The following is a 27,619-nucleotide window of genomic DNA, read 5'->3' on the forward strand; positions in this document are numbered from 1 at the left end:
CTGTAATTTTCTCTTTTTGTAGTGTCTTTGTCTGGTTTTGGTTAATGGTCCTTGATTTTAAGAGACTCCCCCACATTTAATCTTCATATATATATAATTAAGTGTCATAAAAATGACAGAGCACATTACTAAGTAATTAATCAACATGTTAGATCAAACAGTGGTAACTAAAGTGACTCAAAATATCAATAGATAATGCTGCCCTGGAAAGGCCTATAGGAAGAGGAGTGAGACTTAGAATTTGATACAGAAGTGTAAGTTTTTGGCATGGGAAATAGCAAATGATGGGGGACTTCCCTGGGTCCAGTGGTTAAGACTCAGCGCTTCCACTGCAGGGGGGCACAGTTCATTGCTGGTCAGGGAACTAAGATCCCACACTGTTACATAGAATGGTTTTGTTGTTTAAGTGATCCCCCACTGTGTGCCTTCCTTCTCTGAGGCTGAGTCTGAATGAGGGAGGGTTCAGTTAAAGGTATAAGTGAGCAGAGGAAGGAATGCAGTCTTCATACTTATTCTTAGAATGAAAAAAAACATTTATTTCAATTGGGCAAGCATACTGAGTGTACATTAGGTGGGAGGCACTACATGTTGCCTCCAGGAGATATGTAGAAATAGAATTTCTTTTTAAAGCAGGAGAAATGCTACACAGTTAGAGTTGTAGACCAGAAAGTGTTTCATAAGGGGTTATTTTGATCAGAGATTTAGTTCTCTGTTTTTTACAGTACCATTGAGAGATAGTTTATGTACAATTAATTGAATGTTTAAAGTTTACAGTTTGAGGATTTTTGACATGTGAAGTTATTAGTAGTTAACACTGAACATTTCTGTCATACCCAAAAGTTTCCTCATGCCCCTTTGTAACATGTGCCTCCCTCCATTCTTATCCCCAGGCAACCTGATCTGGGGAGAATTGACATCTTAACAATATTATTTCAAGCCATGGAAGTGTTGTATCTTTCTATTAATTATGTCTTTAATTTCTCTCAGGAATGTTTTTTAGTTTTCAGTGTAGAGGACTTGGATGTTTCCAGTTAGATTTAATCCTGAATATTTTGGATTTGGATGCTATATATTTTAAAATCCAGTTGCTTGCTACTAGTAATAAAAATGTATTTAATTTTTATATATTAACCTTGTATACTACAATCTTGTTAGTTCTAGTATTTTTTAAAGTTGCCTTGGGATTTTCTGTATAAACAATTATGTCATCTGCAAATAGACACTTTTCCTGTGCCTTTCCTTTCTCCTCCCCTGTCCCTTCCTAGAACCTTATTGCAGTGACCAAAATCTAGTACAGTGTTGACTAGAAGTGGTGAAAGTGGGCCTCCAGCCTTATTTCCATTCTTAGGAAGAAACTGTTCAGTCTTTCACCACTAAGTGTGACATAAGCTGTAGGGCTTTTGTAGATGCCATTTATCACGTTGAGGAAGTTCTCTAGTAAGCCCAGTTTGGTGAGAGTTTTTATCATGAATGGGTGTAGAATTCGTTAACTGCTGTTTCTGTACCATCGAAGTGGTTATATGGCTTTTCTTTATTCTGTTTGCATGTTGAATAACATTGATTGCATTTGGAATGTTAGACCTTGTATTCCTTGGATAAACCCTTACTGAGTCATGCTATATTATCCCTTTAATGTATTGCTGGATTCATTTTCTTAATATCTTAAGTGTTTTTGCATCTGTGTTCATGAAGGACATGGATTTATAATTTTCTTTCTTTGTAATGTCAGCTGAAAAAAAATGCACAACGTTGAAGTTGAGAATTATATTTTATTTGGTGGACTTGATAAGGGCTTAAGCCCTGGAGGCAGCTTCTCAGATAGCTTAGAGGGACTGCTCTGAGGAGGTAAGGGAGGAGCCAGGATATATAGTTTTTGCAACAAAAACCAGGTAGTTGGGACATCAAAAGATTACTGTTAATTAAAGAAAACTTGACATCTCAAGTTAATGAATTTAGTGCTTTTCTGTATATGGGAAGATGCAAGAGTCTGGGCTCATTGAAATCATTCCTTTGAGTCTGGGCTCACTGAAATCATTCCTTTGTTGTGCACCTTAACTATCTCGGGCTAGTGTCCTGTTTTTCTCCAGATTCACCTCAAGGTGCACATTTGAGGGTGGCTGATGGCTTGATGGCCTCAACATCCTTTGTTTACTGATATGGCTGGTGATATTTTTCATCTGCAGTAGTATCTGTCAGGTTTTGATGTTAGGGTTGTACTGGTCTCATAATACTGGTTGGGCCATTTTCCTTCTCTTTTCTGAAAAAGTTTCTGTAGTTTGGTATATCGTCCTTGAATGTTTGAGAAAATTCATCAGTGAAACCATCTGGACCTGAAGTTGTTTTTATGTGGGAAGGTTTTTGATATTTATTTGTTATGGGACTGTTCAAATTTTCTCTTTTTATTCCAGTTTTGGTAAATTGTGTGCTTAAGAAATTTGTCCCTTTCATCTAAGTTGTTGAATTTATTGGTGTAAAGTGGATCATAATATTCTCTTCTAATATTTATAGAATCTGTAGTAATAAATCCTCTTTCATTTTTTGATATTGATGATTTGTTTTCTCTTTTTTTCTTCATTTGGTATAGCTAAAGGTTTGTTGATTTTGTTTGTCTTTTCAAAGAACTAGGTTTTGTCTTTAAAAATTTTTTTGTTGTTGGTTTTCTGTTTTATTTCTACTTTTATCTTTATCATTTACTTCTTTCTAGTTACCAGTTTTTCTTATTAATATTTCTAGCTTCTTCAGTTTCCAGCTTAAATAATTGATTTGAGACCTTTCCTCTTTTGTAATATAAGAATTCAAAGCTGTAGGTTTACCTCTAAGCACTGCTTTAACTGCATCTCACAAATTTTGGTATGTTGCATTTTCATTATCATTTAATTCAAAATATTAAAAAAATTCTCTTTTGAGTCTTCTCTGACCCATGAATTACTTTTTCCAAATATTCCAAATATTGGGTTTTCCTAGGTATCTTACTGTTTTATAATATAATTTTTTTTTCATTTCAGTCTGTACATATTTATTGGGACTTGTGCTGGGACTCAGCATGTGCTGTATCTTGGTGAATGTCTGTGTGCACTTGAAAAGAGTATGTGTTCTACAGTTGTTCAATATAGTGTTCTCTAATATCAATTAGATCAAGGCATTTACTAATTTATTCGTGTTCTTTTTCTTTACTGATTTTTAATTGTTAGTTTTTGCTTCATATATCTTGAAGCTCTGTTATTAGTCTCATTTGAAGTTGTGACTCTCGTAGGCTGCATTTAGCTTAGTCTTGCTTTTTTAACATCTTTTTGACAATCTCTGCCTTTTTATTGGAGTGTTTAGACCATCAACATTAATGCAGTTGTCACCGGCAAAATGGGTGATTTCCTCAGTTCTTGCCCTTCTTGAGGGAAAGAATTTAGTCGAGAAGGCATAGAACAGTTTTAAGTAGCAAGAGTGTTGTTAAGTAGAGCGAAAGTACACTCCTGAGAAAGGATGAAAGCGGGCTGTCTGGAAATGAGAAGCAGCCTCATGATGGGGTAGGGTTGGGTTTTTTAGAGTGGTGTTTCCTCCGTGTCTTGCATCATTTGACTGACAGCTTTAGGTTATATCACTTTTCTCTTAGTGCGCAGGTGCTTACTCATAAGCACCCAAGTGAAACCCACGGTAGCGGGGCGGGGATGCAAAAACGGTAATGCTAATTTATTACCTATAAAGCATAATGAACCCTATGTTACCTTGAGTCACCTTTTAGGTCTTGGTGTGCCTGCGCCAACCTGTGCTGGTGGTTTCATCTTGCTTGGTCCTGATATGGCTGGAAACCTAGTGGTGGTCCTTGACCACAGAGGGAGGACTCTGGGTGTGCTCCAATCACCAGTGTCCAGGTGGGGCAGGGAAAGATGAACCATCCAGGGTGGGGCGGGACCCCCTCCTGTCTGACTAGCTACCTAACATAATTATCGATATTGTTATTAATGTAATTAATGATACTGTTTTCTGTTTGATATCTCATAAGCAGGTAGGGGGTTCCCAGAGAAAGAGAACCAGACATGGCTTTCTTGACATAAGAAAAAGCATTTTTTGCCTAAGCCATTTTGTGATCTAAGCCTGGCCATAATGCTTGCTCTTGAACAGGTCTCAGTAATAATTATCTTTAAGAGAACAAAAGAACAAACTGTTACCAGTCATGAGAAGTGACAATAGCAAAGATAATAAATCAGTTGTAACATTTCCAGTTCTGTTTCAAAGGCTAGCCCGAGTGCTTTCTTGGGCTGTTTTTGCAGAATTTAAACCCCTCTGGCAGGCGCTCAAGTACCAGATCAACTGGAACCTAAGGGAGGATGATGTTGACCTTTTCTGACCCTTCAGTCAAGTGACTTCAGTCAAGAAAAGGTTGGACTCTCTGGCCCCACCCCCATCCCCTTCATGAATATGCATGTACCCTTAGCTTAAAACTTGCTTCACTTTTGCTGTTGGCAGAGACACTGCTTTGGGAAAGATCCCCTTACTTGCTGCAAGTAATAAATCGTTCCTTCTCCCACTCTTTGCCTTGGTTGTGTCTTTTAGCTCTACACCCACCAAGAGGCGAACCCAGTTTTTCTGGTAACACTCTGTATTTTTAGTTCCTTTTTTCCACTTTTCTTGCCTTTTAGATTGTTTGGATATATTTTTGTATTCTTATCTACTGGCTTTTTAGGTATACCTCTTTTTATATTTATATATTGGGATTTCAGTATATATTCCTAACCTTCTGCAGTCTATTCAGAGTTAATATTGTACATATAAAATGTAGAGATCTTCCAATCATATATGTCTCCTTTGTCCCTTTCCTCACCATTCCCCATAATATTACATCTGTGTATACTGATAATCTTAGAAGACAGTGTTATAAGTTTTGCCTTAAATAAAGATAACGTGATTTTTAAAACCTAAGAGAAAACGGTGTTTTAAATTTACATAGATATTTACCATTTCTGGTGCTTTCATTCCTCAAGGTCCAAGTTTCCCTCTGCTATAATTTCCCTTTAGCCTAATGAACTTTCTTATGTTGTAGATCTCCTGGCAACAAATTCTCTTAGTTTTCCTTTTCTGAAAATGTGCCTTCCTAAATAATATTTTTGTTAGATATACAGCCTAGGTATTTTTTTTCCTTTCAGTATTTCAACGATATTCACTGTCTAATGACCTCCATTATTTTTATGAGAAATTCAGACATTTTCCAATCAATGTTTTTTCTTTATGTGATATGCCATTATTCTCTGCCTGCTTTCTACCTTTATTTTTCAACAGTTCAGTTATGATATATCCAAGTGTGATTTTTCTTTTAATTTATCCTGATGGAGGTTTACTGAGCTTCTTGGATCTGTAAATTTGTCTTTCAGTAAATTTCTGAAGTGTTCAGTCATCATTTCTTCCATATTTTTTCCTGCTGTTTTCTCTCTTTTCTGTCCTTCTGGAACTCATATATACATGCTAGGCCTTTTGAGATTATTCCATAGCTTTCTGAGGCTTTTTCTTTTTTTCTCTCTTTTTTAAAAAGAATCAGTCTTTTTGCTTTTTAGATTGGATTATTTCTGTTGATCTGCCTTTGAGTTCACTGATTCTTTCCTCTTTAATCTCCATTCTGATATTAAGTCTATCCATTGACTTTTAAAATTCAGATATTATATTTTTCATTGGTAAATTTTGTTCTTTTTATATTTTTTTGTATTTCTCCACTGATATTTCTATTATTATGTTATTTTCATTCAGATTTTTTCTCCTTTTTATCACTGAACATAATTATAATAGCTACTTTAAAATCCTTTTCTCGTAGTTCCAACATCTTAGTCTTCTTGTGGTGGGCTTCTGTAGATTATCTTTTCTCTTGAGAATGGGTTTCATTTTTCTATTACTTATATATCAGGTAATTTTGGATTGTATCCTGGACATTATGAATGTTATAGAGACTCTGGGTTCTGTTATAATCTTCTGTAAAATATTGGTATTTTTATTTTAGCTGGCAGTTAACCATGTTAGACTCAAACTGTAAGTTCTCTCTCACTGTCTGTGGGCAGTGGTTCCAATTTCAATTTGATTCTTTAAGCTTCTGCCTTATTCTAATCTGCATATGCATGGTTCAGGGGTCAGCCTGAGACTTTTGCAGTGTTTCGTATACAGTTTTAGGGGATCTCTTTTGACTTTATCCCCTGTGGGATTCCTTTCTCTCTTTAGTAGCTGGTTGTGTTTACCTGGGCTCTTTTCCCTAGTTCCTACTGACAGAAAGACAATTTTAGCTGCTCATACTCTGCATCTACTGCCTGACCTTGGGAAAAAGCTACAGCAAAACAGGAAATTCAAGCAGGTCTCTCCCAAATTTTGCCTTCTGTCCACAATCTGCCTGTTTTATTTATCCATCAGACTCCTCAGCTAGTTGTCATCCCATGTCCCTTACCGCTTCCCCCACCCCAAATTGGTAGTTATCAGCAGAAGGTAGGTGTCACACTACCGTTCTGGAAGTAGAAACTGAATGAGTAGGATTTTGACATGAGGTATGAGGAAACTCCAGAAATGATCTTTCATAAGCTGAGTGATGCCACCTAGATTAGATTCATTGATACTTTTCTTTGTCCAGAATTTGGGTTTTGGCTGCAGTAATAACAGTTATTCAAATACATTTTGGGATCTGTAGATTGCAAGTTAAATTAACTTTCCTAATCAGGCTACTTGTCTATTAATAACATCAAATCAGTGTATCTACAAATAAAAATATATACCATACTATTGAGCATATCAGTGCATGTAAAGAGAATGTCCTTTATTCTCTTGTTTTTTTGGTTTTTCTCTTACACTGTATTTTATTTTTACAAGAGATAAATAAACTGACACCAAGCATTGTAAATGGATGACCACAACAAAAGCAACAATGATTGCAATTACCAAACACGAAACACACTCATACTATGTCATAATATTGACATTCAGTCCAGTAATCCTCCACTGTAACAGCTCCTTTACTTTGCAGTGAAAATTGATTTGTATATTTTTTTGCCTCTGAGTCCTTGTGGGATTTTTTTTTTCAAACAAAGTCACAAAAATTATAATCATCCTCATCAGTTCACTCAGTCCCATGTAATTAATTTTTTTTATCTTGATCTTTTGTTAGCACTTTTATGAGTTCATCAGTTTTCTATTAGAGTTCTGAAAATGCTTATTCATTCAGTTCAGCAGTGTAGTCAGTTACCAGAAACCTGTACTTGTCAGAGTTTTTTCCATGAATTCCTTGAAGATGAAACCCTTTTATAGGAACATTTTTGCAAAAGCATCAGCGTACACCCAGAACTGTCTGTAAATGACAAGACTTAAAAATGACCACGGTTAAAGATTTGATGAAAGTTCATAATAATGCAATTGACAAGGAAATTTAGTTATTTCTGAGATATACATCTTAAAGTAATAACTAGAATTATGACTTACAACATTATACCAGAACATATAAAATTTTTAGAAATTTCATGTAATGTCTGAAACATTTATATTAACATATTTCCATACAAATAACCCAAAGAAAGTTTAGTATTAGTTGTTTTTTTTGTTTGTATTTCTATATTGCAGATTCTTATTAGTCATCAGTTTTATACACATCAGTGTATACATGTCAATCCCAATCACCCAATTCAGCACACCACCGTCCCCACCCCACCGTGGTTTTCCCCCCTTGGTGTCGATACGTTTGTTCTCTATATCAGTGTCTCAAGTTCTGCCCTGCAAACCGGTTCATCTATACCATTTTTCTAGGTTCCACATACATGCGTTAATATACGATATTTGTTTTTCTCTTTCTGACTTACTTCACTCTGTATGACAGTCTGTAGATCCATCCACATCTCAACAAATGACTCAATTTCGTTCCTTTTTATGGCTGAGTAATATTCCATTATATATATGTACCACAACTTCTTTATCCGTTAGTCTGTCGATGGGCATTTAGGTTGCTTCCATGACCTAGCTATTGTAAATAGTGCTGCAGTGAACATTGCGGTGCATGTGTCTTTTTGAATTATGGTTTTCTCTGGGTATATGCCCAGTAGTGGGATTGCTGGATCATATGGTAATTCTATTTTTAGTTTTTTAAGGAACCTCCATACTGTTCTCCATAATGGCTGTATCAATTTACATTCCCACCAACAGTGCAAGAGGGTTCCCTTTTCTCCACCACAGCCTCGCCAGCATTTGTTGTTCGTAGATTTTCTGATGATGCCCATTCTAACTGGTGTGAGGTGCTACCTCATTGTAGTTTTGATTTGCATTTCTCTAATAGTTAGTGATGTTGAGCAGCTTTTCATGTGCTTCTTGGCCATCTGTATGTCTTCTTTAGCGAAATGTCTCTTTAGGTCTTCTGCCCATTTTTGGATTGGGTTGTTTGTTTCTTTAATATTGAGCTGCATGAGCTGTTTGTATATTTTGGAAATTAATCCTTTGTCCGTTGATTCGTTTGCAAATATTTTCTCCCATTCTGTAGGTTGTCTTTTCGTCTTGTTTATGGTTTCCTTTGCTGTGCAAAAGCTTTGAAGTTTCATTAGGTCCCATTTGTTTATTTTTGTTTTTATTTCCATTACTCTAGGTGGTGGATCAAAAAAGGTCTTGCTGTGATTTATGTCAAAGAGTGTTCTTCCTATGTTTTCCTCTAAGAGTTTTATAGTGTCCGCTCTTACGTTTAGGTCTCGAATCCATTTTGAGTTTATTTTTGTATATGGTGTTAGGGAGTGTTCTAATTTCATTCTTTTACATGTAGCTGTCCAGTTTTCCCAGCACCACTTACTAAAGACGCTGTCTTTTCTCCATTGTATATCTTTGCCTCCTTTGTCATAGGTTAGTTGACCATAGGTGCATGGGTTTATCTCTGGGCTTTCTATCTTGTTCCATTGATCTATGTTTCTGTTTTTGTGCCAGTACCATATTGTCTTGATTACTGTAGCTTTGTAGTATAGTCTGAAGTCAGGGAGTCTGATTCCTCCAGCTTCATTTTTTTCTCTCAAGACTGCTTTGGCTACTCAGGGTTTTTTGTGTCTTGATACAAATTTTAAGATGATTTGTTCTAGTTCCGTAAAAAATGCCATTGGTAATTTGATAGGGATTGCATTGAATCTGTAGATTGCTTTGGGTGTATAGTCATTTTCACAGTATTGATTCTTCCAATCCAATAACATGGTATGTCTCTCCATCTGTTGGTACCAATTTAATTTCTTTCATCAATGTCTAAAGTTTTCTGCATACAGGTCTTCTGTCTCCCTAGGTAGGTTTATTCCGAGGTATTTTATTCTTTTTGTTTCAATGGTAAATGGGAATGTTTCCATAATTTCTGTTTCAGATTTTTCATCATTAGTGTATAGGAATGCAAGAGATATCTGTGCATTAATTTTGTATCCTGCAGCTTTACCAAATTCATTGATTAGCTCTAGTAGTTTTCTGGTGGGATTTTTAGGATTCTCTATGTATAGTATCATGTCATCTGCAAAAGTGACAGTTTTACTTCTTCTTTTCCAATTTGTATTCCTTTTATTTCCTTCTCTTCTCTGATTGCCATGACTAGGACTTCCAAAACTATGTTGAATAATAGTGGTGAGAGTGGACATCCTTGTCTCGTTCCTGATCTTAGAGGAAATACTTTCAGTTTTTCACCATTGAGAATGATGTTTGCTGTGGGTTTGTCGTATATGGCCTTTATTATGTTGAGGTAGGTTCCCTCTCTGCCCGCTTTCTGGAGAGTTTTTATCACAAATGGGTGTTGAATTTTGTCAAAAGCTTTTTCCACATCTATTGAGATGATCATATGGTTTTTATTCTGCAGTTTGTTAATATGGTGTATCACATTGATTGATTTGCATATATTGAAGAATCCTTGCATCCCTGGGATAAATCCCACTTGATCGTGATGTATGATCCTTTTAATGTGTCGTTGGATTCTGTTTGCTAGTATTTTGTTGAGGATTTTTGCATCTGTATTCATCAGTGATATTGGTCTGTAATTTCCTTTTTTTGTAGTATCTTTGTCTGGTTTTGGTACCAGGGTGATGGTGGCCTCATAGAATGAGTTTGGGAGTGTTCCTTCCTCTGCAGTTTTTTGGAAGAGTTTGAGAAGGATGGGTGTTAGATCATCTCTAAATGTTTGGTAGAATTCACCTGTGAAGCCATCTGGTCCAGGACTTTTGTTTGTTGGAAGATTTTTAATCACAGTTTCAATTTCATTACTTGTGATTGGTCTGTTCATATTTTCTATTTCTTCCTGGTTCAGTCTTGCAAGATTATACCTTTCTAAGAATTTGTCCATGTCTTTCAGGTTGTGCATTTTATTGGCATAGAGGTGCTTGTGGTAGTCTCTTAGGATGCTTTGTATTTCTGCAGTGTCTGTTGTAACTTCTCCTTTTTCATTTCTAATTTTATTGATTTGAGTCCTCTTCCTCTTTTTCTTGATGAGTCTGGCTAATGGTTTATTAATTTTGTTTATCTTCTCAAAGAACCAGCTTTTAGTTTTATTGATCTTTGCTATTGTTTTCTGTGTTTCTATTTCATTTATTTCTGCTCTGATCTTTATGATTTCTTTCCTTCTGCTAACTTTGCGTTTTGTTTGTTCTTCTTTCTCTTGTTCCTTTAGGTGTAATGTTAGATTGTTTACTTGAGATTTTTCTTGTTTCTTGAGGTAGGCTTGTATAGCTATAAACTTCCCTCTTAGAACTGCTTTTGCTGCATCCCATAGGTTTTGGATCATTGTGTTTTCATTGTCATTTGTCTCTAGGTAATCTTTGATTTTCTCTTCGATTTCTTCAGTCTTCTCTTGGTTATTTAGTAGCGTATTGTTTACCCTCCATGTGTTTGTGTTTTTTCCTTGTAATTCATTTCTAATCTCATAGTGTTGTGGTCAGAAAAGATGCTTGACATGATTTCAATTTTCTTAAATTTACTGAGGCTTGATTTGTGACCCAGGATGTGATCTGTCCTGGAGAATGTTCCGTGTGCACTTGAGAAGAAAGTGTAATTTGCTGTTTTGGGATGGAATGTCCTATAAATATCAATTAAATCTATCTGGTCTGTTGTATCATTTAAAGCTTCTGTTTCCTTATTTATTTTCATTTTGGATGATCTGTCCGTTGATGTAAGTGAGGTGTTAAAGTCCCCCACCATTATTGTTTTACTGTCAATTCCCTCTTTTAGAGCTGTTAGCAGTTGCCTTATGTATTGAGGTGCTCCTATGTTGGGTGCACCTCAATACATAAGGCATATGTATTTATAATTGTTATATCTTCTTCTTGGATTGATCCCTTGATCATTATGTAGTGTCCTTCCTTGTCTTTTGTAACAGTCTTTATTTTTTATTATTATTTTTTTCCGGTACACGGGCCTCTCACTGTTGTGGCCTCTCCCGTTGCGGAGCACAGGCTCCGGACGCGCAGGCTCAGCAGCCATGGCTCACAGGCCCAGCCGCTCTGTGGCATGTGGGATCTTCCCGGACCAGGGCACGAACCCGTGTCCCCTGCATCAGCAGGTGGACTCTCAACCACTGCGCCACCAGGGAAGCCCACAGTCTTTATTTTAAAGTCTGTTTTATCTGATACGAATATAGCTACTCCAACTTTCTTTTGATTTGCATTTGTATGGAATATCTTTTTCCATCCCCTCACTTTCAGTCTGTATGTGTCCCTAGGTCTGAACTGGGCTTCTTGTAGACAGCATATAGATGGGTCTTGTTTTTGTGTCCATTCAGCAAGCCTGTGTCTTTTGGTTGGAGCCTTTAATCCATTCACATTTAAGGTAATTATTTATATGTATGTTCCTATGACCATTTTCTTAATTGTTTTGGGTTTGTTTTTGTAGGTCCTTTTCTTCTCTTGTGTTTCCCACTTAGAGAAGTTCCTTTAGTGTTTGTTGTAAAGCTGGTTTGGTGGTGCTGAATTCTCTTAGCTTTTGCTTGTCTGTAAAGCTTTTGATTTCTCCATCGAATCTGAATGAGATCCTTGCCTGGTAGAGTAATCTTGGTTGTAGGTTCTTCCCTTTCATCACTTTAAGTGTATCATGCCACTCCCTTCTGGCTTGGTAGAGTTTCTGCTGAGAAATCAGCTCTTAACATTATGGGAGTTCCCTTGTATGTTATTTGTCGTTTTTCCGTTGCTGCTTTCAATAATTTTTCTTTGTCTTTAAGTTTTGCCAATTTGATTACTGTGTGTCTCGGCATTTTTCTCCTTGAGTTTACCCTGTGTGGGACTCACTGCACTTCCAGGAGTTGGGTGGCTGTTTGCTTTCCCATGTTAGGGAAGTTTTCGACTATAATCTCTTCAAATATTTTCTCGGGTCCTTTCTCTCTCTTCTCCTTCTGGGACCCCTATAATGCGAATGTTGTTGAGTTTAATGTTGTCCTAGAGCTCTCTTAGGCTGTCTTCATTTCTTTTCATTCTTTTTTCTTTACTCTGTTCCGCAGTAGTGAATTCCACCATTCTGTCTTCCAGGTCACTTATCCATTCTTCTGCCTCAGTTATTCTGCTATTGATTCCTTCTAGTGTAGTTATCATTTCATTTATTGTATTGTTCATCTCTGTTTGTTTGTTCTTTAATTCTTCTAGGTTTTTGTTAAACATGTCTTGCTTCTTCTCGATCTTTGCCTCCATTCTTTTTCCGAGGTCCTGGATCATCTTCACTATCATTATTCTGAATTCTTTTTCTGGAAGGTTGCCTATCTCCACTTCATTTAGTTTTTTTTCTGTGGTTTTATCTTGTTTCTTCATCTGGTACATAACCCTCTGCCTTTTCATCTTGTCTGTCTTTCTGTGAATGTCTTTTATTCTCTTGATTGTACCAGACTTTTAGTGTCCATGAAGAATATCTAATTAAAAGATTTTTAGCTATAGCTGTGAATCTGGTCTTGTGGGAATGCAGTGCCGCATACCAAAGCTGTCTCCTTTTTCATTAATCACCATTGAATATTCCTCTCTATCAGTAGGTTCTCAGCATCAGTAGTATATACATGTTAGTAGTCATCATAGAAGCCAGCACTTGCTGTGCATTTCAGGTACTATGCTAAGTGCTTTACATGAATTATTTCATTAATGCTCTTTACAGACCTCTAAAGGAAGTGGCATAATCCTCTTATACATGAGGAAAAGAGTATAAAGGTTGAGTAATTTGCATGAAATCACACAACACAGGCTTGCTTCTTGTTACCAGTGGGGAGGAGTGAGAATTAGATAGTGAACCAGTAGTCTGGAGCGAGATGACTGAGTTGAGTTAGAGGAACATGAGATTTGCAGCTTTCTAAAGTAATCTTCTGTGTTAATTTAGCTAAATTAGCTGGCACCAAAGTTGGGGCATAAATTGTAGCTAAATTGGCAGACACCAAAGTTGGGGCATAGACAGAGCTGTCTTTGTAGTTCTTCCATTTGTATTTCTGAAGTGCTCTTCCATGTTCACCTAACTCTCAGTGTGTACCCAGCACGTAAGTACTAGATTCTACCTTCTTGGGGTGACCCTTGTCTTTTCCTTTTTTCAAGATGTCTGTTCCCTACCCTCTTGGATTATCTGATGAAAGAAATTCATGCCAAGGGATTAAGTGATAAATAAATCAACCTTAGAAATGTTTTTCAGTGAAATTACTGTTTCTTTTGAGAGAGAGAAAGGAGTTGTCACAATCTATATCCAGAATTCTAAATGTAGAAAACCTATATTGATTTTTGACACCCATGTTAGCTTTGTAAACAATGTATATGAAATTGTGTTATTTAGGATATTGTTCAGTTGCATTAACAGACAAAGGAAGAGAAAACTACATCTGAAAGGCTTAAACCAGAGAGATTTATTTCTCTCTTAGGTAAAAGTCCAAGCTGAGAGGTGAATCAGATGGATAACCAGCTCTCTTCCACAAGGTCATTCAGATGTTTCCTTCTAATCTTATCTTTATGGTGTTCCCCAGGGTATTACCCTCAGCTTTCTGGTTATGCAGGATCACCACCAGCACATCTGTGTCACAGGCCTGCAATAAGAGGGAAAGAGGATGGAGGGCAAGCAAGTTCCTTTCAAAGACATGACCCAGAAGTTGCACACATCACTCTTCCTCACATCCCATTTGTTGCACCTTAATCACATGGCTACAGCTAGCTGCAAATGAGTCTGGAAAAGGTGGTCTTTAGCTGGCTAGAGATGCATTGATAACTACAGGGATCTATTGCTAAAAGGGAGAAGAGGGGAGAATGAGTGTTACCCGATTATTAGTCGTCTCCACCACAGAAGTTTATCTCTAATTTTTGCAAACCTATCCCACAGCCAGTTAAAAGAGTTGGTAAGGAGTAGCCATACCAATGGACTTGGTGATTATCAGGTTAGTAGCATAATAAAATATAGTAGAAGAGAATTCAGTAATGATTTTAAGTTTATTTTCAGAAACAAAGCACAAAACTGGATGTTGGAGAATTTGATGAAATAACTTAAAATTGTGTTAAAGTTGGTGGTTTTATGAGCTAATAATTATTTATTTTGTTCTTGTATTTTAGGCCTCAACTCCATATAGCATAGATTCAGATTCTTTGGGAATGGAGTGTATTATTTCGGGAAGTGCCTCTCCAACTCTGGCAATCAACACTGTGACTAACAAAGTAATTCTATTTTTTGAACACTTTTGAAATGTCATTGAGTAATACATTTAATTTGCTTTTATAGTAACAGTAGATTTCTGTATGGTTGAATTTAAAGATGATATAAATTTGACCAAACCATACATGGCAGTTTGAAAGCTGAATCCACAATGCTTTTAGCTTTACACAAGTTAGAGGTAAATAAATAATTCTCTAGAAAAATTGGAAGATGCTTATTGGGAAGCTCTATATTATATCTAAATTCTTGACACTACCAATCCCATTGAATTTTTGAGTCCAGCATTTTATTGAATCAATTTGTTTCAAAATCATTGATTACCCCTCTAAATATGTGATTTAAAAAGAGATTGACAAATAACCAGGGCGTCAACAGAATCCAGTAAAGTAAATAATTCAGACAAACTCAGAGTCCATTAGAACGGTGGTCAACCTCTTTCATGATATTCAAGTCTAGGTACATACCCAGAAGTGTAGTATGTGGTAGTCTGCTGCAGTATTTGTTTTGTTTTTGTTATTGAAGCAAGGGTCAGAACTTTGTGCTAACTCATTAGATACCTAGTAGGGTACAAATATCTCTTCTTTACAAGGTAATTTCTTAATCTCATATCTCAAAACCCTAAAAAGGCTCTGGGAGGTTCATAAAATATCTCAGTTCTGTGCATCTATTTCCTCCCTTACTAGACCATCATGAGCACCTTGAAGCCGTAATATTTCTCACTCTTGTACTCATACGGTCTGTCAGTCTTGCTTTTACCCTCTCCCCATCTCCCTTGCTTTCAGTTGCTCTTTTTTTTTGTTTTAAATCTCACTCTTCTACTTTCTTGTGCACACACATAAAACACAAACATGTATACATACTCAGTTGCACTAATATACGTAGTATCTTTGTATTGATAAAAGGTATTGAATAAGCAGATAGAAGACAGATTATCATCAGAGTTACTAATCAGAATTCCAATTTAGATAGGAAACTGGCAACTGAGGTGTAAAGTGATAATTTTTCCCAAATAGCAATACATGGACTGATTCCATCAGAATCACTTGAGGGAGGGGTGGGGTTGTTAGTGTGTACGTGTGTTTGGTGGTGGTAGTAATTCCCAGATTCCATTGCAGTCCTACCAAATCAGTTACTTTATCCTTGTGGGTAGGGCCCAGGAATCTGTACTTTTAAAAATCATCCCTAATGATACCCAGCTAGACTTGAGAATTTCCAGTGAAATAGATGGGTTGGAATCAGAGGTATCCAGTACTGCTCTTTGCGATAGTCCAAGCAGGAGATACTGAGGCCTAAACATAGACAGTTGTGGCTATTAGGAAACAATTAGAAAGTAGTAATGCTGGGACTTTGTGACTAAATAAAGAAACTGGAGTTTTGGGACTTCTGCTTTCAGATATGATAGAATAGCTAGTATCGGATTAACCCTTCTCCCTATCTATATAAAATTACCACCCTGCCCACCAATAAAAAAGAAAGGCATTGGAGAAAAAGACAAGCAGGACTTAAGAAGCAAAGATCTCAGAAAACAGGGAAGCACATTGAGATAAGCCCTACATGTTTTCCCTGGGGACATTTCCCACTTCTCAGTGCATGGCATAGAGGCTGCACAGAAAGCTACAACCTAGAGCAGTCACTGAGCTAGGGATGTAAAAATGAGAGTATGAGGCTACCAAAGAGCCAGGGCTTAAGGACCAAGATCCTGAGGAATCTCAGAAGTTACCTCAACTTTTTGCAAGCGATATCCAGTTAAGGCATTTGCTAATCCCTAACCTGTGTGTGCTTCAACTCAGACACAGGCAAATCATGTGGATTTTTCACTAGCCAGAATTCAGCAGTCTCACAGAGGTGGGGGGGGACAAAAGTTGTAGTTCTTTAAAGAGGGAGCCATGGTAAACACCCCAGTTTTACAAATTGATACTTAAGAAAGATTATGTTCTATACGTAAGAGCAAATCAAAATAACACCAGTCGCAAACTGTTATTAGGGTGGTATGCTAATATTCCACTTGCCAAAAGAAAACTAAATCCTTTCTGGAAGATAACATATCCCGAGCTTTTGCAAGTTTTCATAAGTAAGGTCTCACTTTCAGTCAGAATTTTCAGACATTCCAAGAAACAAGACCAAATAATTAAATGCCAAGATTGAAAGATAGTATAAACATATCCACAAGTGATCTAGATATTGATTTTTAAATAACTATGACTAATATGTTGAAGAAAATAGATGAATTATAGAAAATTTATCAGAATTGGAATCTGTATGGAAGAATCAAGAGAACTGAAAAATATAATAACTGAAATTAAGAATTAAATAGATGGATTTAACAGCAGATTAGACACAGCAGAGGAGAGAATCAGTGAACTGGAAGATAAGTCAATAGAAAATATGCAGGTTGAAAAACAAAAGAATGGAAAATACAGAGAAGCTTAAGAGGTAAATGGGATACAGGGAAAAGATCTAACAAACTTGTCATTAGTGTTCCAGAGGAGAAGCAAAAGGGAATAGAGAAGAAGCAATATTTGAATTTTCTAAGACTGATGAAAGATAACACAATACAGATTCAAGAAGTTCTGAGAACCCCAAGAAGGACTAATTAAAAGAAAACCTTATCAGGCAAATAAAAGTCAAACTGCTAAAAAACAAGGATTTTTTTTAATCTTAAAATCAGAGGAAAATAATAGGCAACTTCAAAGGAACACACTGAATTCTGAATAGAAATGATAAAAGTCAGATACCACCAGAATGAAATTTTTGTAGTGCTGAAAGGAAATAACTGCCAATCCAGAATTCTAAAATTAGAATTTCTATGAAAAATGAAGGTTAAGTAAATAGGCTTTTACAGAAACAAAATATGAGAGAATAACAGTATTAAAAAATTAAAGGAGGTTAATTTTTCAGATAGAAGGAAAATTATCCTGTGCAGAAAAGAATGAAGAACACCAAAAGAGTATACATGTCAGTAAATAAAAATACGTATCGAGTGATTAAAACAATAGCAGTGCTGTTATAGAACACAATGCTTTGGAGTCTAAAATACTTGTAGAGGTTAAAGTACGTGACAATACTAGAGTAAAGCATTAGCAAATATATTGCAGTTAATGTCTTTGCATTGTATGGGAAGTGGTAAAAGTACTAAGTCAAGGGCATGTGGTAAAATCTAGGGCAGTGATTCTTAACACTTCAGCATATATCAGAATAACTAGGAGGGCTTGTTAAAACCCAGATTACTGGGCCCTACCCTGAGAGTTTCTGATTCTCTAGGTCTAAGTTGGGGTCTGAAAAATTGCGTTTCTGACACGTTCTCAGATACTGGTCACGTACTGGTCCAAGTTCCTTACCTTATGAACCACTGCTCTAGGTTACTACAAGAATAAAAAGAATATTACGAAGTAAGGAAAAATAATAAATCCTTGGTTAATCCAAAAGTAGGCAAGAAAGGGCTTCCCTGGTGGCACAATGGTTGAGGGTCTGCCTGCCGATGCAGGGGACACGGGTTTGTGCCCCGGTCTGGGAAGATCCCACATGCAGCGGAGCGCCTGGGCCCGTGAGCCATGGCTGCTGAGCCTGCGCGTCCGGAGCCTGTGCTCCGCAATGGGAGAGGCCACAGCAGTGAGAGGCCCGCGTACCGCAAAAAAAAAAAAGAAAGAAGAAAGTAAATTAGTGAGCTGTGGGGACAGCTTCAGGCAACCTGTAATATGTGTAATTGAAGTTCCTGATGTAAATCAGGATCTATACAGAGCAATTAAGTACACCAGAAATGGTAACTATGTGGGTAAATATAAAGCTTTTTTTAAAAAAATTTAAATCTCTTTAAAAGATAACTGTAAAGCAAAAATTACAAAAATGCATTGTGGGTTTATAACACATAGAAGTAAAATATATGACAGTAGTGTTGGGGCAAGGAGAGGAGAAATGAAAGTTATGAAAAGAGAAAATGCTTAAAATTTGGGAAGGCAAAAGTAAAGCCATCGTTCACAGAAGACATCATTATTCATATGGAAAATTCAAAAGAATCTACAGACAAACTCTTGGAATTAATAAGTGAATTTACCAAGGTGTCAATATTAGATCAGTGTTGGATTTTAGAAGTCAGTTATTTTTCTGTGTATTAGTCATGGACAGTTAGAAAATACAATTTAAAAGGTAATACTTACATTAGCATTCAAAAACATCAAATACAGAGACACTTCATTTTATTGTGCTTCGCTGTATTGTGCTCCCCAGATATTGGGCTTTTTACAAATTGAAGGTTTGTGGCAACCCTGTGTTGTCAGCTGATGGTTAGCATTCTTAACCAATAAAGTATTTTTAAATTAAGGTATATACATTGTTTCTGTAGACATAATGCTATTGCACCTTAATAGACTACAGTACATTGTAAACGTAACTTTTATATGCACTGGGAAACCAGAAAATTCATGTGACTTGCTTTATTTCAATACTTGCTTTATTGCAGTGGTCTGGAACCAAACCCGCAATATCTCTGAGGTAGCTAGGATTAAATGAAAGATGAACTCTGCACAGAAAACTATAAAAAATTACTGAGAGAGAACAAAGGGTGTATAAATAACTAGGTATATAATTTTCATAGAGAAGATTATTGTAAAGAAGTCAGTTTTTCCTGAGTTTATCTACTGATATAATATCCCAATCAAAATTCCACAGTGCTTTTTTTAGGGGAAGGAAGATAGTAGGAAATGACCAGCTGATTTTGAAAGATAAATGAGACTCCAAATGGTAAACAGTAGTTGAAGAAAATGTTGAAGAAAAAGATAAAAGTTAGAGGATTTATACTTCCAAATATCGAGTAAACCTACAATAATTGAAAGTGTAATATTGGCATAAGAATAGACACATAGAATTATGGAACAGAGTTCAGTGATGTCTTTCAACAAATGGTGCTGAATCAATAGAAAAGTGAGATTTTTTCTTGCACAGAAATCAGTTTCATACCCCAGTAAAGATGTTAAAAAAAATCAATTTCAGATGGATTTGAGACCTTAATATAAATGATAAAGTTCTCAGATGGATGAAAAAGAATAAAATATGTTTTAAAAAGTGGAATGAAGGAAGTAATAAAAGATTAAGAGCCGATGCTAACGCAACACACAACAAAGCTTTACATAATCCTTTAGCTAAATTTACTGCAAAAGGACAGAGGATATATATACGTTGTATGAAACCAGTCATTAATGGTAGAAGTCTGTATGGTGGTTACCTGTAACAGGAGATATGCGGATGGATAATGACTGGCTGGTGAATGATGATTGGGAGAGTTCATGAGTGGGCCTTCTGGTGTGCAGGTATGTTCTGTATCAGTGGTTCTGTGATCTGTGGACACTTGAGTAACCAATACCCTTTTGGGGATTCCATGATAATACTAAAATGCTATTTGCCTTTTCCTTTATTTTTGTGTTTTCACAGATGCAGCAAAAGCAATAATATGTAAACATTAGCACAAGTCAAGGCAGTGACACCTGACTGTACTAGTAGTCATTGTGTTCTTCACAACCACACACCCTTCAGATTAAAAAAAACAAATACTAGTTAAGAATATCCTTGGTGATGCAGGAAAAATAATTTTATTAAATTGTGACCTTTGAGTAAACGTTTTTAAGAATCTGTATGGTGAAATGGGAAGTACACATAAAACGCTTAAACTGTGTATACCGAGGTACAGTGGTTGCTTCAAGGAAGAGCATTTGTGTTGAACTAGCCACTTTGTTCATGGAGCATTGATTTTACTTGAAAGAACAACTGACACTATTATTCAGATTTGGGTATTTGGCAGATATTTTCTTGAAAATGAATAAAGTAAGCCTCTCACTTAAAGGAAAACAATTGACAGAATCTCTTGCCAATGGTAAAATTTGAGCTTTTAAGCAAAACATACAGGTTCGGAAAACTTACATCCACCACAGTGAGTCTGGTAGCTTCACAGTCTTTACACACTTTTCCAATGAGATTATTGGTAATGTTAACAGGTGTGATGTTTTGATGTTGTGTAATGAAATATGTCAGTATTTGGAAGATGTGCATAACTTAGTGAATGATATTTTCCAAATGACCAATGCATAATGTTATAAAATCATGCGTGGGTAAATGATCCATTCAAAGTCCGAGGTGGAAAGTGGATTATAATGTAAAAGAGTGTGAAAATTTTATTCATATGGTTTCAGATTTTACATTGCAACTAATCTTTAAAAAATTGTCACTTGTCATGTTTTTGTGTAGTATCAAAAAAGACTATCCACAATTATCTGAAAAGTCTATTAAAATATGCTTCCCTTTTCCAAACACACACACACATATATATGTATATATGATGCTGGGTTTTCTTTCTATACTTCCACCTAAACAACATATTGCAACAGATGGAATGCAGAAGCAGATATGAGAATCTAGCTGTTTCCTGTTAGGGCAGGCTTTGAAATTTACGAAAATGTAAACAGTGGCACCCTTCTAAGTTTACTTATTGAGAGAAAATTTTTTTTTGTTAACATATAGTTGAGTTTGTAATAGTTATTTTTAAGTTAGTATTTAAAATTTTTTAAATTTCTAATATGCCAGTTATTGATAAATATATCAAACAAAAGCTTCTTGACTCCTTAATATTTAAGACTGTAAAAGGGTTCTAAGATCAAAGTTTGAGAGTTGCTATTGATTACATGATTCCATGAGTATGCCCATTTTATAATTAATAAACTATAACAACTCGTGTATTTTCCTCTCCATAATATGTTACATTTTAATAAAAATCTTATCCTCCTTGCTATGAGGATTTGTCTAAGATGGTGGGAAGTATTTCTGACTTGACTGATAGGTAACTAAGCATGCACAGGAGAGAATGAGCAGCCAACAGAATGACCATGGGATGCTTGTAATTTGCTGATATTGTATTGCTTAAGAGCCCATAAGGTTGAGTTTTTTAAAAAATGAAATTTATACTGGAAATAATTGACCAGAAAAATCTTTGCCATAGTTTTATTTTCTCTCATTTTTCCTTATACTCTTTTCCCTTATTAGTTCCTAGACACATAATTGTTCCTAGCTGATGTGAATGTGAGACAGTTTGGTTTTGCCTTAAGTATTGAGGCATATATGCCTAGTTTTCCAGGTTTTGGCCTCTTTTGGCAAATGAGCATTGAGCATGACCCCATTTTCAGCACAGACAGAAGGGTGGTAATAGCTCAATTGGTCATTAAATTCAGCAAGTATTTTTTATGTGTATACTGAGTAGAAAATATTATGCTGCTTATGATTATTTATTGGGGAACTCAAGTTGCTAACAGTCTAGTAGTGGATAAAAATTTGATAAAAATTAGTTACACCATAAAATCAGAAGTATTAATTTTTCCCATGAAAGTAGGAGCATAGAAAGGAAAATTGGTAGTAGCATCTGAATGGAACTTTAAAGGATATTTAGACTAGTTTTCTGTTTTAAAAATATCTTTTTTGTTGTTTCTAATTAAAAATGATAATGCACATTATAAACATACTCAAGCATTGTAAAAATATACACTATCAGTGACAGAAGTCTTCAGGAATACCCAGCCCCCTGCCAGTTAACCATTGTTAACAGTTTGATACATAGTTCTTTCATGTCTAATGCATATGTTAGCATATTATTATTATTTTAAAAATCAGATCACATATTTATGATTCTGCAATTGTGTTGGACAGTTTACAGTTTTCAATATTATAAACACTATGGTGCCTAAATTCTATTTTTTGTGTTCTTTTTTTTTGATGCCTAAGATTTTTAAAGAAGAAAACTGATTTTGCTTAAAGCTTGAGTAAAAATATATGCATTATAGAAATATTTAACAGTAAAAATCTGTTATAATCCCCTCTTATTAAATGTCGATGAACTAATTATACCTTTTAGAAAATTGAATTTATATACCTCTGGATGGGATATATCCTTTAGTTTGAAAGTAAATTATCAATATTTCATGGTGAACATGGAGTGAGCGATGTAGAGCATGGATTTGGGGTAGGTAAACACCAAAGGAAAGACCAATAACATTTTGTTTTCCTTCCATCTACCAGGTTAGTTGTATTCTTCTAGAGTTGCTTAAAAAGTACTTTTTAGAGTAGGAACTACTTATTCAAATATTGCTGTTCTTTTCCTTGTAGGTAACATTGTACAACACTGATCAGGATGGTAGTGATAGCCCACGCAGTAGCCTTAACAACAGTCTCTCAGATCAGAGTTTGGCATCTGTTAATTTGAACAGTGTTGGAAGTGTGCATAGTTACACACCGGTAAGCCTTGGTGAAGTTAACTCCTTTGTTGAGTACTCATTTAGAGCTTAAAATGGAACCAAACGTAATTGAAATACAAGTAAAAAGTGAAGATGTATATTTCTCACTGATCAAATTGATCATTAGCTTAGATAAGTAGAGCAGATTTCTATTATATTTTAGCAAGTTAGATACAAATATATTGTACTATGTTATATATTTTGGTCTACTTCATCTGTTCTCTGTCCAAGTGAAACACAATTGGAATAGGAAAAGAATTTTTACTTTAGTCTTCTAAAGCTGTGTTTAATGATATTTTACAGTCCTTGGTAAAAGAGCTTAGAGGATATGTATATCACCTAGTTTTCCAGAAGCAGATCTAAGAAGGGGATTCTACAAACCCCAAAGCTTAGGATGACCTGGTACTCAGTTGTTAACCAGTCTTGTATTTTCAGTTTGGGTCTGGAAAACAAAGCTATGCTATAAAGGGACCTGTGTGAGTATTTTTGCTCCTGTGCTGACCCTTCCCTTATCTGATACTTCTTTTCAAATCATCTTGCACCTGTCCTCCTGGGTAGACAGAACAGAGCCCGAGAGAGCCATACACCACACTGTTCATGGTATAAATTTGATCTCATCACATCTCTCCCTGTTCCAAGATGAATAATAGGTAAAAACTTTACACAGAGAAAAGATATAAGGGGGATGGGGGACCTGAAATAAGAAAATAACACGAGGAAAACAGAAATTCAGAGAGCAGTTTTAAAACTCACCTTGAATGTAGGAGAAAGAAGACAACGCAAAACTGTTAACAGTTCTCTGGGGGAAAAAATTTTAAATATTTTTCGAGAATGCAGAAGAAACAGATAAAGGAATACCAATTATGTAAAAGAATACGATAGATATGGAGAATTGCGAATTATAGGTGTCCCCAAATAGTTGGTACAGAAGCAGTTTTCAGAAGAAATAGAGAACAAAAGGGTTACTGAGTTCTAAGAAAAGTTAATGGGAAAAAAACTATATCTAGACACATCATGACAAATTTTTAAATTTCAGAAGTAATCATAGATACTCTAGCAGAAGAAATAAGGTACATTCAGAGAAACACAAATCATACCTCTCTTCCATAATACTAAATGCCAGAAAATGATGGAGCACTTTATACAGAGTGTCAAGGGAATAGATTTGGAATTATAAATATTAGGCCCACCAAATTTTCATTCAGTTGTGAAGTCAAGAAAAAGACATTAATTCTTTGATACACAGAGTTTAGAAAGCATCCTACCCTTGTTTTCATGCACCCTTCCTGAAAAAAATTACATATTTAGCTGATCAGGTGGTGAATTAAAGTACTCAGTAATGATGAAGTCATGTGCCAGTGGTGGAGCCATTCCCCTACACAAAACTCATATTTTTCCATGTCATTGTAGACTCCTTGTGAGCATCATTTTGAAAGGCTGCATAAATCGATAGCCAGTGTTCATATCTTAATTTTTTCAAAACACTAAACCAATGGTAGTTTGTTACTGCTTGATATGATCTTTAAGATATATTGCTGATCATGTTTTATTTTATTTCTAGTTGTGCTGTCTTCAGAGATAATTCTTATTTTTTAGGTGTTCATGGTGCTCTTTTTCCTTGCATAGCTCAAGGCCCTGATCTATTCTGTTTTTCTCAGAATCTCCTTTGTCTTTTACCCTTCATTTCTTACTTTCCTTAAGTTTCATTTAAAAAAGAAAAATTTACCTACAGTGAAGAGTTAGGTGTGTTGAAGTTCCTTGCTGCTTTGGGCAGTGCCATACAACCTGACTCACAGTATTTGAGTTTAAATACTTAAAGATTAATTGAATAAATGAATGAGAAATGTTAGTAGTTTCAGAGTATAGTGAGTTTGAGATGAAATTGCTTCTGTGGAAATCAAGATGAAGACTCCACAGAAACTGGAAGGGTTCCAGGCTTAGCTTATCACTTATTATGACCTTGGGAAGGTCCTTTAACTTTGAATTTTCCCCCCTACTGTGAAATGTGGAGGTTGGATTAGATTTCTGAGATTCTTCAAGACCTAAGTTAACAACTTTTGGTCTGTCCTTTTATGTATACCCAACTTAACAGACGATAGGAAAGCCAAAGACAGGGAAGTTAATTCCTTTGAATTCTAATAACTGTTCTGATATTTTCAGTTTTATATCATATGTAATAAACCAATTCTGATATAGAGCTACTAAATTAGTAGTTTTTTTCTTCAATGTTAGGTGACAAATCATCCAGAACCAGTCTCTCAGTCATTAACTCCTCAACAACAGCCACAGTACAACCTTTCAGACCGAGACAAACAACTACTTTTCTCAGAATATAATTTTGAAGATCTCAGTGCCTCATTTCGGAGCCTTTATAAGTCAGTTTTTGAGCAGTCACTTAGTCAACAAGGTGAGTTTTTTAATACCTCTTTTGTAATTTTTTATTGAAATTTTTTAAAGAATTATTTTCACATCGCAGCTGTTATAGTTCCTTAATCTTAGAACATTACCATCATGATAAGGACTGAAGGTTCTTTGTGCCTTTACTATAGTCTGTATATATTTTTATCATAGCACAAGAATGGCAGATAAATCTATCTCTTCATGCATGCCTACTTCGTTTGATTACTAGTGGTGTCCTGAAGCATTGTGTTAAAGGATTCTGACACTGCATTTATGCCATGTGGGAAAGACTGCCATGATTAATTAGTGATGTCTAGCATGTGAAGTGTTTGAGTGGTAAATGTTGCACCACAAGAATAGATGTGCCTTGCTTTTCTGTTCTGACTGCTGTTAGCAAAGAGATAACTTTTGGAATATGGTAGCACCAAATTTGCAGTTTCATGTACGGCACTTATAAGTGAACACATTAGTTAGTGGTCATTATTTTGTACAACATACTTAAGCCAGATTTAACACTAAAAGTGATACTGGTTGAGATGTACTATTATCTCAACCAAATGCTAGATTGTTGCTATTATGTATTACTGTCCTATTAGCTGCTGGTTTAATTTTAATCAGAGTCATTTAATAGGATCAAGGTGTCTCGTTGTTCCACCATAGAACGAACACTAGTCAGAAATTGTTGGGAACTCAAACAATGAAGCATTGCTTTGTTTGGCAGATTGACTACTTACACCCCAACTCAGAGGGTTTACCTCACGGCAGTAGACAAAATAGACAAAAAATCCCTGCCTTTAAACAGTTTACTTTTTTTTTTTTTTTTTTTTTTGTGGTATGCGGGCCTCTCACTGTTGTGGCCTCTCCCGTTGCGGAGCACAGGCTCCGGACGTGCGGGCTCAGCGGCCATGGCTCATGGGCCCAGCTGCTCTGCAGCATGTGGGATCTTCCCGGACCGGGGCACGAACCCGTGTCCCCTGCATCGGCAGGCGGACTCTCAACCACTGCGCCACCAGGGAAGCCCCGAGTTTACATTTTAATACACATCATTGTCAGATATTATGAAAGTTAATGTTATATGTAAGTGTTATATATATTGATGAATATCAGTAGTTTGTTTAGGAAGTTGGTTTTCTGGTTAAAGTGTCGTGTATTTTCTCAAATTTTATATTAAATTTTCTATAAAAGTACAAAAAAAAAAACAACTAAGACTTTGCTAAGCAGATCCAGCTTTGCTGATCATAGTAGAAAAATACTGGCTTTGAAATAACAATGGCGACAATTTCTGAAACCCATAATGCTATTTCATTACACTAATAAAAAAAAGAAAAGAATATTGATAGGAATTCTGGGTTCTAGTCCAGGTTCTACCATCAAGTCAACTGAGTTAACTTCACCTCTTTAGACCTAAGCATTCCCATTGTACAGTGAAGAAGATTAGACTAGATCAGTGCTTTCCAAATTGTTCTCTTTGGAGCTGTTGGGTTTTCTGGAGGTTTCAGAGAGAAGGGTGCAGATGAAGAGGGAGACCTAACAGGTTCCTTTTCATGGCTTCCCAGAAAACAACTTTACATTTATTAGTTTTACATACTGGGCTTCTAAAAGATGTTTTGTTTTATTTTAAAAACAATTTGGGATTAAAAATGTTGGTAGAGGGCTTCCCTGGTGGCGCAGTGGTTGAGAGTCCGCCTGCCGGTGCAGGGGATGCGGGTTCGTGCCCTGGTCCGGGAAGATCCCACATGCTGCGGAGCGGCTGGGCCCGTGAGCCATGGCCGCTGAGCCTGCGCGTCCGGAGCCTGTGCTCCGCAACAGGAGAGGCCACAACAGTGAGAGGCCCGCGTACCGAAAAAAAAAAAAATGTTGGTAGAGATTATATCTGGGTGCCCTCTTAAAATGTTAGGACTTTATTGGAAATACATAATGAAATAACTGCTTTCTTTCATCTTATTGTAGTAACCCTATAGATTCCCTGTAAATGACATTTTTCCCAGGGTTAAGGCAAGCACTCTTATTAACACTTCTACCTATAAAACCTTAATTTATTATGTTTTGAGATTATCTTATAATGTACTCTGATATGATTTTACTCCTAATAACAAGTATGAGAGTACTTTTATTTTTGTTTAAAATTTTTGATTCTTTTATTGACTGACAGTATGGTATGGGGCTTTATTTTCATTTCATTCAAGTAAAACTTTTTTGCGTTTGGTTCAGCAAAACATTATATGTTATCTTATGGGATATGAAAATAGTGTAGTTATATAGAACAACATGTTGCAATAAGGTTTGTTAAAGTGAGTGTCTACCTGTAAACCAAACATACATTATTTTTAACATTAAGCACTTCTGGCCTAATCATC

At 35.9% G+C, this 27,619-nt stretch overlaps 1 protein-coding gene across 7 annotated transcripts in view; it reads left to right on the forward strand.

The window, feature by feature from the left end:
• Positions 1-27,619, forward strand: part of FOXJ3 (forkhead box J3) — a 130,850-nt gene that overhangs the window by 81,005 nt on the left and 22,226 nt on the right. For 3 of the 7 annotated variants that reach the window (XM_060140358.1, XM_060140356.1, XM_060140357.1), the window contains exons 6-8: positions 14,496-14,597; positions 22,735-22,863; positions 25,095-25,269. The exons of 1 other annotated variant lie outside the window; for it this stretch is intronic. In XM_060140358.1, the coding sequence (XP_059996341.1) occupies positions 14,496-14,597; positions 22,735-22,863; positions 25,095-25,269 (406 nt within the window). The remainder of the gene's footprint in view (positions 1-14,495; positions 14,598-22,734; positions 22,864-25,094; positions 25,270-27,619) is intronic. 3 more of the 7 variants (XM_060140360.1, XM_060140359.1, XM_060140361.1) reach the window with 3 other exon arrangements.

Source organism: Lagenorhynchus albirostris, chromosome 2, assembly GCF_949774975.1.
Source record: "Lagenorhynchus albirostris chromosome 2, mLagAlb1.1, whole genome shotgun sequence".
Lineage (NCBI taxonomy): Eukaryota > Metazoa > Chordata > Mammalia > Artiodactyla > Delphinidae > Lagenorhynchus > Lagenorhynchus albirostris.